The sequence below is a fragment of a genome, unplaced genomic scaffold, assembly GCF_019419815.1.
Source record: "Pyrus x bretschneideri cultivar Hongxiangsu unplaced genomic scaffold, Pyrus_bretschneideri_v1 Contig10, whole genome shotgun sequence".
NCBI lineage: Eukaryota > Viridiplantae > Streptophyta > Magnoliopsida > Rosales > Rosaceae > Pyrus > Pyrus x bretschneideri.
In genome coordinates, this window is record NW_025999391.1 from 5599403 (window position 1) to 5613262 (window position 13860).

At 36.8% G+C, this 13860-nt stretch overlaps 3 protein-coding genes across 5 annotated transcripts; 1 reads left to right on the top strand and 2 right to left on the bottom strand.

The window, feature by feature from the left end:
• Positions 1-249: 249 nt before the first annotated feature.
• Positions 250-2500, bottom strand: LOC103960559. The gene is made up of 5 exons (XM_009373061.3): positions 2198-2500; positions 2025-2109; positions 1292-1788; positions 624-882; positions 250-495 (listed from the first exon to the last, which is right to left on the bottom strand). The coding sequence occupies exons 1-5, from the start codon at positions 2201-2203 to the stop codon at positions 476-478; spliced, it is 867 nt and encodes a 288-aa protein (XP_009371336.2). The 5' UTR covers positions 2204-2500; the 3' UTR covers positions 250-475.
• A 1869-nt stretch (positions 2501-4369) lies between these two features.
• LOC103960534 lies at positions 4370-8039 on the bottom strand. Of its 3 annotated transcripts, none has more exons than XM_009373028.3 (4): positions 7868-8039; positions 6739-7017; positions 4922-6144; positions 4370-4818 (listed from the first exon to the last, which is right to left on the bottom strand). In XM_009373028.3, the coding sequence occupies exon 3, from the start codon at positions 6120-6122 to the stop codon at positions 4941-4943; it is 1182 nt and encodes a 393-aa protein (XP_009371303.2). In that variant the 5' UTR covers positions 6123-6144; positions 6739-7017; positions 7868-8039; the 3' UTR covers positions 4370-4818; positions 4922-4940. The 3 variants fall into 3 exon arrangements, with proteins under 3 accessions (XP_009371303.2, XP_009371294.2, XP_009371319.2); XM_009373019.3 differs by having other exon boundaries at positions 4922-6132; positions 7868-8036; XM_009373044.3 differs by having other exon boundaries at positions 4922-5997; positions 7868-8034.
• A 1689-nt stretch (positions 8040-9728) lies between these two features.
• LOC103960526 (sm-like protein LSM5) lies at positions 9729-11925 on the top strand. Its single transcript, XM_009373010.3, has 4 exons — positions 9729-9892; positions 9985-10108; positions 11219-11291; positions 11574-11925. Exons 1-4 carry the CDS (start codon positions 9856-9858, stop codon positions 11604-11606), a joined length of 267 nt encoding a protein of 88 aa, XP_009371285.1. The 5' UTR covers positions 9729-9855; the 3' UTR covers positions 11607-11925.
• The last annotated feature ends 1935 nt before the right edge of the window (positions 11926-13860 follow it).

A 13860-nucleotide genomic window follows, 5' to 3' on the forward strand; every position in this document is an offset into this window, starting at 1 on the left:
CTATCATCTTCCAAATAGTAATGTTTAGCTGGAGTATGCGCTAAATCTGAAGAAATATTAATGTAATTTATCTTAACATTTTGGTTAACCAACCGGTTAACTTTTAAGTTAGGAACATCCTTCTGTGTACTTATCAACTGAGTTTTATTTTGTTGATCTGTTTGAAAAGTCAAAAGTAAAGTTAATTGGTGTGAATGTAAAATTAGTTTCTGGCTTTGTTTTATGCAGTATGCAGGCAGACAGAAAAAATGGTATCAATTCGAGGTTCGCTTATTTATGCTGAATGACTATTTACATGAAATACTAATGATAATCGCATTGTTTTAAGAAAATCACATAAACATCCTTTCCTTGCATTGATTTTGCTTTTCAAATCTTAAATCTCTCACAAAATTTAACTTCTTCAATTAATAATTATGATACAATCACTAAGCAGTTGATCGATATTCCGGCCGTCGATGGATATGAAAGATCTTCATAGCTCTAGCACCACAACTGTTCAAGCAAAATCATAATTCCAGGGTTAATTAGTTGAATATATAGAGTATTAGCAATATAAATTTCAAGTTATTAACAAAAAAAGAAATGATTAAGCAGAAACTGTAGGAGGAAGCATGTGTTACATTCTGAGTCCGAGGTGATCCAGTTCCCTTTCTTGGGTTCCAAGTGATCCGGGTCTTGAAACTTTGTCGAATTCAAAGATGGAAGGCTTATGATTTGGTCATTCTTGAGTGAAGATGCTGTTGAAAGCGCTGTATAGGCAGAGGAAGTGGTGGAGTTGCTCTCCAAATCCCATCTGAAGCTGATCTTCGGCGAGTCGTTGCTTAGTTGATCGTCATCTGGTACCGCTTTCAGAGTTCCCCGGTTTCGAAATTGCTTAACCTGGGTGGAACAACACAATTTAAGTCTCAACCACAAACGATATCAATCATAGATCGGCATATGTTACTTTTAAGACTCAGCGAGCACGTTATGAGAAACCTGGAGTTAAGTATGCTATTTCGGCATGATTTAGGACCAATTAAAATATGTAACTTTGATTTCCACCAGGAGGTAACAAACATTCACTCTAGTTGCATTGTGTGGTAGTAAGTTTGAACATTAATCACTAGAGAAGGCCACAAGAGCAACATATGGCTGGCTGCATAACCATTACTGTTGTGGACCTGCTTCTCTCATATTATATATCAATAGGTTCATGCAGTACAAAATATAAGAAAAATAAAAAACTAAAACTAAAAACTAAATGGTTATCAATGAATTTTAACTGAACAAAAATTTAGAATTGTACCTTTCGAGCGATGAATTTTCCACCCTTGTCTGATTTTGCAGCAGCTGCCCATCTCAGAAGCTCCTTCATTCTTGAAAGGGTTTTGGTTTTGTCCCCTTTCAACTGTTCTTTCTTCTCCGGTAAGCCACATTGTTCGTTTGTGCTCGTCAAGGTTGATAACGTTGAATCATTCACCGGTAAAACCTTGTTGCTTACATTCACCGAATCCGCCTTGGTGCTACTGATTCCCAGACCTTTTGCAATATCTTCTTTCTTCATGATCTTCATAGATTGAATCCAATGCTGCCTTGCCTGCCTTCTGTTTATGCTATTAAGTCTCTTTAACTGAAGAGTGCTATTAAAGCAAGGTGTTGCGACAACTTTTCGACATAGAAAGGTAAACGGCTTGAACTTCTTGCTACCTGATTTGCTTTCTTCAACTCCTTTTGATGATTTTTGATAAACACCGACGCTGCCACGCCTGAAGAGGATTATGTAATTTGGTTTAGCTTCTTGATCTGAAAACGAAGATAGAAAGTTCATAAATTGGTTAGTAAAAAAAATATGTCCTAATGTTAAAGGTCAAAACTCGCTTTCATAGCCGGAAAACACTTAAAACATCATTTTGATCAAAGAAACAAAACATGAACCCAACTGTTATTCCAACCGACTATTATCTTAAAACATTTCTCACTAACATTAACAATTACCAGCGAAACTGCACCGAATAAGTATATCGAGTTTGATCTCTTACCATTAGTTGTTGCGTTCTTGTTGGAAGAACTAGAAATCTCCTCCCTTTCTTGTCCAACTTTAGCTCCAAATAGCCATTGAAGAAGCTGCTATGTTTATAAGAGAGATCAGTTTTGGTACAAAAATGCTATGTCTTTGCGTTGACATATACAAATATTTACACTCTTTTTTTACCTGCATGGTTATCGCTTGTATTTGGATCCTCCTTTATATAATGCTTGTGAGTTGTGAGGAGTGACCAGTGAGAAGTAGATGGAGGAGTGAGAAAGTTGATGACTGTTTTCTGGTCAAATGGACAGCACAGAGAGATCTGCATATGCTGTCTGCATGCTCAAGATTCCTGTGTATGGTTTGGGACCTTTTGGAGAAGAAGACAAATGAAATTAGAAGTGAATCTACAGAAAAAATAATAATAGTGAGAGACAACTAAGCAATGAGTGGGGGAAGGATTGGATCAATGGCTTGGGATTCTTTTGTAACATGGGGGAAAAATATATATAAGATGATCATGTGGTGGTTAAGTAAAGGATTTAATTTAATTAAGAACCCAAATGTGTTTAGCTTTGGTGGCTTTTGTTTTAGCCTTACACTTGTTCGTCCATGGTTCATCACTCCCATTTGGTCCCCCTTTATATATTACCCCCACAAAGTTACTTAGTCTAAGATTTACACTTGTGTTAATCTACGGAAAAGAGAGTTCGAAAAAGAGAGGACGAGCATATTGCCCTGATTAACTGGTCGAATCCACACCTGTAAATAATAATCTACTCTACTTAACTCAGTTTTGGGAGTGGGGTAAAAATGAAGCTCCAACAAATAGTTGGCATAGAAGACCAATTATTGCAAGGTTTATTAAGATAACAATTTGTCCTTGCAACTTGACTTGCAAGCAGGAGGACACAAAAATGGATTATATATTCACATTAATATTAAAGACTAGAATTAGATCAAACAAAAGAAAGAAGGGGTGGAGAATTGGGAAAACCATGTTCCCTAACACATTAGAAATGCATATTAAAAAAATACGTGACAAATTAAGGAAGAAAAGGGTCATCACCGTCTTCCAGATTCCATAACATTTTCAGTATTTTGGCCAGTTGGGTATGACTACATTTCCGAACTATTTCCGAACTACACATACACCTACATTTCGAGGTAACCTTCGTTGACGAACGGTTTTTGATTTTGATGAATGTTTACGAGAAGGAAGGTTCGGATACTAGAATTACATCATTGAAGTCGATGAAAATGAATAATTAGCGTTGTGCTGACTTACTAACTGATTAGAGCTAAATGATTAAGGCTAACACTGTTTATCTATATCCATATACGCACACATAATTGTTCCTATGCGTAAAATTAAATTAATATTGAATTTACATGTTGCTTGAGTTGAGCATGTGGGAAGGAGATATTTTGGGGCTGTGTCAGTTATACTAACTTAGTGCTTGCAAGAACTTGGTGTGCTTCACATGGGGAAGAGTTGAGAACATATGCAGATATGCTCTCATAACTATTTTTTTCATTACTTTTAAGTAAAAACTAAGTTTGGGGATTCTTTCGTGTAATTAGCTGTATATTCCTCACTCTATTTCTCACATCATGTGAATGGTTGCTTAATGTGCAAGATGAGGAGAGTGGAATGAGAGCGGAATTATACAACCGGGTATACTCTAGATTTTGCCCTAAACTAGAGGCCTAGAGGCCTTGCTTGTGGAGATTTCGTCTGTCTGAGCTTCTTTGCCCTTTCATTTTCATTGGGATTTGATGGGAAAACGTTAGCTCCCCTGAACTTGTGGCAGCAACTGCATCTGCAACTCACACTAATCTCCACCATTGAAGCAGATAAAATCAAGAGCTGAGATTGTGGGAATTAGATTGTACACGACATTCTTGATGAACACTCGGGGCAAGGAAGAGTGATGTGGCTCAAGCTCCTCTTAACTTTAGACCTTAGTATTTGGTTCCGCAAGAAATGCAAAGTGCCGGGAAGGAATAAGTTGCTCTCAATAATCCTGTCACTGTTTCCTCATTCATATCAAATTCTGCTTGCCTCTCTTGGTTGTAACACCATCCACGTTCTCTCACAAGCTTTCACAACTCTCAGCAACCCGAACACGAGGAAGTTTTCGAGTGTGACAGCTTTGACAAGCTTTCACAACGCTCAGCAACACGAACACGAGAAAGTTTTCTGAGCGTGACAGTTTTGACGGGGTCATTCTTTCCTTTGGACGACACTGTAGAATTAGCCGCACTCGGGGTGATTAAGTTCCCCAGTCGACAATCTTTGAATGAGAATCAAAAGCTTAATACAACGTCGAAACGAATGAACACATCACACTTGGCTAGTTTGAAAGTTTCAATCCTTTATACAAACTGGAATTTCGTTGATGCATAAGCTATTTACATTTCAATACAAACAATGTCTAATGTTATTTATAAATAAGCATAGAGTAGAACTGACTTCAACTTCATAACCACATCATGCATGTACAGGATAGCTTTGGCCTCGTGTTGGCCAGAAAGTGAAAGAGTTATGGCTCAACTTCCGTTGGCAGCCACTGCATGTTTGAAAGAGAGGACTCGGGCTGCTAGACGAGAACCAGAGGCTCATTCCTCCCACCGGTAAAGAGAACACGGGTTTGAGAGAATCCCATTCAAATTAGCACCGCCATTGTCTCACAACGATCAGCTTGATCTTTTTCAAGACTCTTCTAAGTTCTAACAAGCTGATGCGATTCTTAAACCGCAGTTCTTGGAGCAGGCGGTCTCATCTGACGGATTTTCTGCAGTTACTGGAACAACAATTGTCAAAGACACCAATGGAGTCAACTAAAGGCAATCTGATAAACAAATCCAGTATACATCAATTTTCGGTCAAGGAACTGTAAATTTTACCAGATAAAAAGAGCACTTCTCATGGTCGATCCTCATCGGACCTTGAGCGTGTCAAACGTCGACGCCTTCTGGGGATTGGAGACAAATCTCTGTGATTAGTCATGGGCATGTTGTCATCATCATCGTCCTCATCATCATCCTCATCATCCTCATCATCATCATCTTGAAGTCCCAACAAATTCTCACCCCAAAGAAACCGGCGTTCATTTAAAGCACCTGCTGACCGCCGATGTCTTGTCCAAGCCCTTGATCGAGCCCTTGGTTCTCCAGCACGGTCAGCTGAGCCAATCATCTGAAACAAAAACAGGGTAGTCCACCAAGGCCCATTAGCTTCACCTGCACCACTTTCCCCTCCACCTGGTAGCCTATCTCCATTTTCAATAACATAGTCCCCAACCACAACAGCACCTGGCATGGCTGAATGAATAGCACTCACAACATCACCAAATTCTCTCTGGTGCTCAAGGTGTCGCCAGGCTCGTTCTCTAGACGGGTCAATGTCAGAGGGTCTGGTGGTTGGGTGAACTCTCCTGGCATGCCGGCGCAACTCCTGGTAGTTACCAGAAAATGAGCATGATTCCCGAGAGCAACTTCGCTTCTTCAGGTTAAGATATTTTCTGGCATCTTCTACAACCTCCCATCCAAGAATGGCTCCTCGGCACATAGGGCATTTCAAGCTCAATTGTGACTCCGGTGAATTTTCCCCATCCAAATCATCATGTTCATCCCTTTCCTGAAATGACTCAGAATCAACCACTTCCATAACACCTTCTGGTTGTGCTTCAAAAGGCCTATTTAAATCTTGAATAACATGTTGCTGTGGAGGTCCAGGTAAATTAACAGATAATACAGAATTGTTTTCAATCAGGTTGTCACTTTCATTAGCTTCATTTGAGTCTGTTCTCAGAGGGATGTTCAGATCAGAAATACGAGGACCGTAACGGTTTATAGGGAAAGGACTGGGTAGAGTTGGACTGTTCCTAGTATTTTCTCTCATCTTTTTAAAACGGTCCAAACAATTTGAATGCCTGTAACTTGTATCACATATATAAGATCTGCAACCCTTATCATGCGAGCTGCAAAGCAGGAGAACGGCATTATGCGGATGGTCCATGCAGATAGGGCATGAAACGGCATCCAGTTCTTTATTAAGAGCACGAATATCTGAATCAGTATCTAATCTTCGTTTCACACCAGCCATCTTGCAAACACTGTTCGATTTACTAAGCAAGTTAAAGTTATTACTACATAAGTACTATCATGCATAATCAATGTTCATCAATTAGATAAGCAGGGGTAAAACACTACAGTCATGTTGTATACAGCAGCAATTTATTCTCTTATCACATAAAAACAATAGACGAATCGATGTTGAATGCGAAGGGTACAAATGTTTTATGGTACATGTTTCTGTATAATGTTTCACATTATCCCTTCCCCATCCAATTCACATAAAAATATGTTTTCAAATCAAGAGTAAGAATCAACTTTTGAACCGCTGCCAATTTCAATTTGACTAGTGGGAAGATAAGAACCTACCCAAAATCTAGGTCCATAACATCGTACAAAAGAAAGTTCAATCGGGTTCCAAGTTCATTAAAGAATGCAATCAGTCTAATACAAAAGAAGAACAGTCAGCTACCACGAAGGGTTTATCAAATTATTACTGCCAGAACTGTAATTCCTTTGTTCCCAAGAAACTTAACATTACGTGCAATCAGAATAATTACCTATCCAGACAAACACCCCTAATATAACACACATGATTTGAAATACATCAGATATATAAAGGATCATTGAACTACATATACACTTACCAAAAGGCAAAGCTCTAAATAAATTCCCTACTTGGGCTTCTGATGTCTACTGCTTTACCAACTGAAAAATACCGAATCTTTACTTGATTCTAACAGAAATCAGATGCAACCACTTGTCTCTAACAGAAATCAGAATGCAACCACTCTTACAAATGCTCCAAAATGTGATACAAACAATGCAGCGACTGGACAACGGCACAGAGCTTCAAGGAATTGAATTCTTGATTTATTATAACGACCTACGTCTCAAGGCCACAAGGTCACAAATGAGGCTGAGACCTGCAGTTATACGACAAGACAGAAGCGATGTCATGTACATAACACCTTAGTTCAATCATGGCATTATTCAGCAACAGATAGAAGCAATATTAGTAGAAACATCATGTATACACATGTATCAGACCACATGACCTTTGAACTTAAATTTCAAAGACCATGAAAAAATCGGTTGATAAAAAGAAAACCCTATTTATTTATAAACCTTAACCAACATCATAAAATCATTAACAACGACCGAACTTACATATCATAAGCCCCATTTACATCAGACCATGATTAGACCACATACATCCATACACATACAATCGGAGATATATTTTTACACCGATTCTATTGCTGTTCTTAGATTGTAAAAGTGCTCACACCTTCTGTTTAGAGATTCTAAAAGTTTTTTTGTATCCATCCACCCCGTTTCATATGCACAATATTATACAAAGTTAGTGAAATTCAAAGATCAAGCAATAATTACTAAAAAAATCAGAGAAATTAAGCATTATTAAACAGAAATTGAGCATTGCAACGGGTAGGGATCAATATGGTCATTAAAAGATTACAAAAATCCAATCTTTACCAGATAAAAATCAGCATCTAAACCTAAACCCACAGATAAACCCAAAATTGCATCCAAACCCTAATCCTAAATTTAGCACACTTGAGATCCCAATCATCAAAATATTCAAGAAACCAAACAAAAGGTATCAAATTCAGGTCCCAAAAAACACAAAAATCCATCAACCACCCAATTCAACAAGGATCCAACCAGATCAAACCCAAAAACTGATCAGATCAACATAAATTAAATAACTGAAAATTCCAAAAAATGAGACGCGCAAAGAAATTGAGGATTTACAAAGATTAATGATTTGATTTCGTCCTTGAATTTGGGGCTGTGGGTTGAGAGAGAGAGAGAGAGATTGCGTGAAGGAATTGCTTGAGATTTTGGATCGAAATTTGATGAGGAAACGGCAGATGAAATTAGGGTTTTTATAATGCGTTTGGGAAGATGGAGGAGGGTAAGCACTAACCAGCGTCTCTTGCAACCGCCATCATGGAACATGGATGGAGCGGTCTAGCCTACTTCCACTTCCTGTTGATACACGTGGCGGCAATCGGGTGGATATGGGACCCACTGGCAGGTCCATTCGGTCTTGCGTTTTGATCCTCCATCTAGAAACGTTTTTGCATTGATTACACGTTTAATTCCCGGGATTATAGTCTTTGAAACACTAATAATATTCGATTAAATGGATTGTGTTTCAAGAATGGTTTGTGTAATTTAGTCCATGCAAGCAACTTAAAATGGGTATATTGACCAAAAACAATGGAACCTAATTGTAATTTTATTCATATCTCGAGACGTATAAACATATTGAAAATTCATTTTTTAAATGATAACTTATATCTATAAAATGCGAGAAGAGTTAAAACCTAAATAATGACACTGCTAATTACTTGTTTGTTCTGCGGGTGGTAATCTTTCATTTGCTGCTTACATGGTGGTTCTTATTTATAGGACGTTATTGGTCCTGATTTTCTATTTAATATTCTTGCTGAATATGCAAACATTGTTATCTTTTGGCAACATAAAAATACGTTATGCCCCCTTTCATAATTATAACTAAATTTGTTATCATGAAAAACTTCTTCATGATATCTCCTTCATCTTCAACTAGGTTTCTTTATTTGTTGTGTTATGGAGACAATGTCAAATTCTAAAATATTTTGTTTAACATAATTAGCGTGTGACATAGATTTGTTTGAGTACTAACCCTAGTGCACCAAAATACTTAAGCACAAATATAGCGATTTCGAGAATAACATGTGACCACTCATCTTTTAATTCTTTGGCCAAATTTTAAAATAATAACAAATATATTAATCACATATTTGGATGACGAAAGAAAAACAAATTTCCTATTAGATCAAATTAAACAATAATTTTATTGAATCCGTAAGTTTAATAATTATATGTGAAAGTCATACGATTCATGCTAATTCCACCATCTTTTTCACATTTTGGACACTATTATTTGTTTACCCAATATGTAGATTTAATATATTATTATATGTTGATCTGTGGAATCATTTTATTTTAATATAAGACAAATAGAAAAAAAATGAGCAAGAAATTCGTAATTGAGTCGGTTAAGAATATATGTTTATGCATCTAAGGCTCTAGATTTGATAATAATATACTCTTAGTTTTCCTCTAATTTTATCTTTTCAAATTTTGGTTTGTATTGAGCTCTAAGAATTTTTTTAAACGTGATAATTTACTTTGAACTATCAAATTTATCATATTTTTATGGTAATTTGCCTCACCTCAATGTCGAAACTTGCCCTTAGTTGTAACGAAAAAATTCACCAATTTTGACAATTGGTTAAAAAATGGAGAAGATTGCAACATCTTTAAAGATTAGGCTTGAGAAATTTATTTCATGTAATCATAACAAAAATGGGTATGAAAAGATTTACCACAGTAATAGAAATGTGTTGAACTCTTGCACGACGACGTAGATTCAAATACTTCAGTGACTAATTTAATATCTAATATAACAAAATTTATCGTTTAATAAAAAAAAAACAAACGGTAAACTATATGTTATAATATGTTGTGTACCAACTTGTATTGCGACCACACTGAAAAATCTATTCTTCCAACCAAATTCAAATGTTGAGAAGAAAGGAAAGAAATATTAAAAAGTCGTCAAGGGTAGGTTGGACTTTGCAAATCACACTAACAAAGTCTCGAGTCCAACTTCCGATCTCACTCTCTGACAGACCAAAGATTGCCGCCAACTCGTTCGCTACCGCAGACAAAAGCTCCCTCCGCTTCCAATGGCCGCCAACAATCCTTCGCAGCTACTCCCATCAGGTTTTGACCACTTCGTTCCCCTTTCTACTTTCCCGTATTTTCTCGAGAAAATTAAACGGAAAATTTGAGGTGTTTTCTTGGAAAATGCGCAGAGTTGATCGACCGGTGCATAGGCTCGAAGATATGGGTGATAATGAAGGGAGACAAGGAGCTCGTGGGGACTCTGAGGGGTTTCGATGTCTACGTCAACATGGTACTCGAAGACGTCACCGAATAGTATGAATTTCCCCTTTAATTCTGTTCTTATGAAACCCTAAAAATTTGGGGGATTTTTATCTCGATTTTGGTACAAGATTGAGTCTTTTGTTTTTTAAATGCTTTAACTGTTTGATTAATTGATGGGAAGATTAGATAAAGGAGAAGGGAGTACAAAGTTATGAATTGGGTCTAATTTGGATATGGGATTTTAGTGAGGCAGAGGCAATTTTTACTGGCTTGGAAAATCTGAATTGTCTTTGTTAGTATTTATGTTAGAAAATTGTTCATGGTAAGCAGTTGATTGGAAGTCCGAATCAAGCTCTTACAAGTAACAGTCGGTACAGATTATTGAACTCTAATAATCTGTTAGTACAATGTCAAGCACTCCAATACTCCAATTACTTGTATATTTTAATGTCGAAGTATGCAGGACAGCGTCTAGAGCTTCGAGTCTTGGTTATATACAATGGGAATTAAGGTTTTTAATTTTGAAGGTTAATTTTGATCGGTGGTAAAGCACATTGTGAATAGTCGAATACAACCTTTTATTGTATATCTTTATTTTCTTATGATTTTTTCTTGTCTGGATGCCAAAATACTTGAATTTGGCTTTTATATGGAACAGTTGATACATCGATTTATACTAGATTGAGAAATCTGGCAAAGTCATGGAATTGCTTAAGCTTAGTTATAGGGCATTTCTTAATTAAACATTATGTTGAATACAAGTTGTTTTCATAAGGTAGATGGTGTTCTAATGCGAAGCTTCTATAGCAACAGTGGTTTTACATGGGCACATTACGTGATGTGTAAAATTGTAACTAAAAGTGTAATATTTGAAGAAACTAAGCAATAAAAAGGCACTTATTCCTCCTCCAGCCTCCTGTTTTCTGCGCATTCTACCTTTTGCATCTCGCTTATTTTTCATTGGTCATATCAAACGTACTGTAGTGTTTTGGGATCAAAAGAGAAATCGGACTAGGATATATCCGGCATACAGCGTATTTGAATTAGTAGTTAGTTTATGTTAGTCATTAGTTATGTTCATTCACTCTATTTGCTATATATGGTTGTGATCTGTTATGCTGCTAATATTCAGGGCCTTTGTTATTTTGTTTGGATGTGCAGTGAGATTACTCCTGAAGGAAGACGTATAACCAAGCTTGATCAGATTTTACTCAACGGAAACAATATTGCCATTGTAAGTTAAACATGGGTGGTCTTTATTTGCCTGGATGAAATAATTGAATTTCCGGTGAATATGCAAGTGATTGTTAGGTTTTCTTTGTCAAGTATAGTACTACACTTTTTGTAGCCTTTTTCTTTTCTCGTGTTATATTTGACAACCTACTCTTGTAACTATTTCTGCAAGCTCATGGTTTCTACTTGGCCTTTTCAATAGAAGCTAGAGCCAGCATAAAACATAGATGAAAGATGTTCAAACTATTGTTATAAATTGTCTAATGGTTTGTGCACAATGCAGCTGGTCCCTGGCGGCTCACCTGAAGCGGAATGAGAGGGAACTCCACACTCCGTTATTGAATGTTTGCATTACCCATGGTTCAGGGGAGATCGTTTCTCTTTTTCATCGAGAACCGGGCCCCCTTAGTTGCCCTCTATTTGCCCCACCCAGCACTCGTTGTTCTTGGTAGGTGACATGGTTGTAGGATATGTTAATGATATGGTGGATTATGTTTCTTCTAATCTGGAGTGGTATTGATTTTCCGAATACATTGACACAAGCCGGGCTTTATTATTTATTGTTCACATATGTAATGGGACTCCAGTAACATTTTGCAATTGATGCAACAATTCCATTGCATTGTTTCCTCAAATGCCTTTTTCCTCTGATTCATATATACAGTTAGATAAATTTCAACGATCATTTCGGCCCTAGAAGAAAACAGGTCAGTGGGATACTACACCGCGCGCGCACCAATTCTTTTTGTGCCTAAAAAGCCTCTAGTGCAGCTGCTAGTGCAAAAGTTTCATAATCCAAACGAGTACCACACTCATCCCACCTTTTCAGCCTTCTGTTTCTCTGCCTTTGTTTCCCAATTACGCACTTTTTGCATTGGCTTGGAGGTAGCAAAAACTCTGCCGATTTTTAGATAGCCAAAATTGGTGCTTTCTCAGTGTATCGCTTTCTTGTTTAGATATCCAAATGTGATGCTCTCTCAAGGTCCCCACCCCTTTCCCTTTTTTTCCACTTCTCTCGACGGTGCTGCTCCGTCGGTCCAAATACCACATCTGTTCACTTTTGCATACAAGAGACGTCTGTTCAGATAGTGCTTCAACTTCACGTTGTCAGTTTGTTTATTATTCATTAAAATAAGTCGAACTGAATCGAAACCAAATTATTGGGTCCTCTTTGTAATTTCAAGTTTATTTGGTTGTTAAAAAGCAAAAATAAATTGTCAAAATTCATGAAATACAAAGCCCAGACAAACAACTAACTAGAAAGAGGCTACGAATCTAATTACAAAATATATATATATATATATATATATATATATTTTATTTTTGTCAACGCAACTTTTCATGCAATACAAAGCCCAAACAAACAACTAACTAGAAAGAGGCTCTACAGTAATTAAAATTAGAAAACAGGTCAATCCATTCTTTTAAGATTAATAAACTCGTAAAATTAAAGACGGGTTGTTACATAATAATAATAATAATAAATTATTATAAAAAAAAGAAAGCAGAAAACCAAAAGATTTCAAACAAGAATTAAATATTAATCACCATATAGCATTCTTCTTTAAGTATCAATTCCCAAATAAATTACACCAAGGAAGTACAACAACATTATAAGGAAGAATGACATGCAAATGACATTTAAACCCCTAATGCACGCAATAGCTAGATGTAAAAAGGCTAAAATGGTGTCCGCATTAGTACAAGCCATGGTGGGGTTTGGGTAAACGTCAACTGATGCTGATCATCTTCTTGTTCTTGGTGTTTGGCGCTTTAGCCTTGTCGGTTGTGAAAACCGAAGAGAAAAATTGGACGATATCATCAAGAATCATTCGCTTCACTGACCTCCTCTTTGCTGGAATTACGCTCGCAGTCACACCTGCTTGCGGTTTGAAACAATCAGGCTTCATGTCTATTTTCTGAGATGAGTTCAATTTCATCAGCATCCCTTTTGGCTTTGCTTCTAAACTTGCCTTCGCTGACATCTCTCTCTGTCTCTGTGTGTGTTGATTGTGTGCTTGTGAACCATAATTTTATGAGCTTTAAATAAGCAGCAAAGAAGGCAAGAAGAAGAGAGAGTGGTAATTGGTTGACTTTGGATCGACGTAGGCTCTTTTACATTTTGGTCGTGTATGTCAATGTCCTGACGCGAACGTATAATTAATTACGCGCTTTTAGTTTTTGAGGCAACTCACTTTTGTATATTTTTTAATAATTTGTTTTCTGCACCAATTTCAATTTATTTGTGGTCACAATTTGCACTACATTTGTGATTGGTACTTAAGTTAGACTCCATCAATTTGCACAACTTTGTTTTCTTAAGAAACAGGAAATTTGCATAGAGTTCATCAAAACATGCATGTAGTAGTTTGTCTTCTTCATCATCCTCTAAACGATAGATTTTGTTATAGAGGTGTGCTATCCACATACATTTTATTTTACTTTTCACACACCCCTTGATAATTTATGTCTTTTGATCTTCTTCAATTCATTCGATCCGACAGCCGAAAATTAAAAAGGTATGTGAGAAGTCAAATAGGATGTGTGGATATCACACCCCTTGTTATATT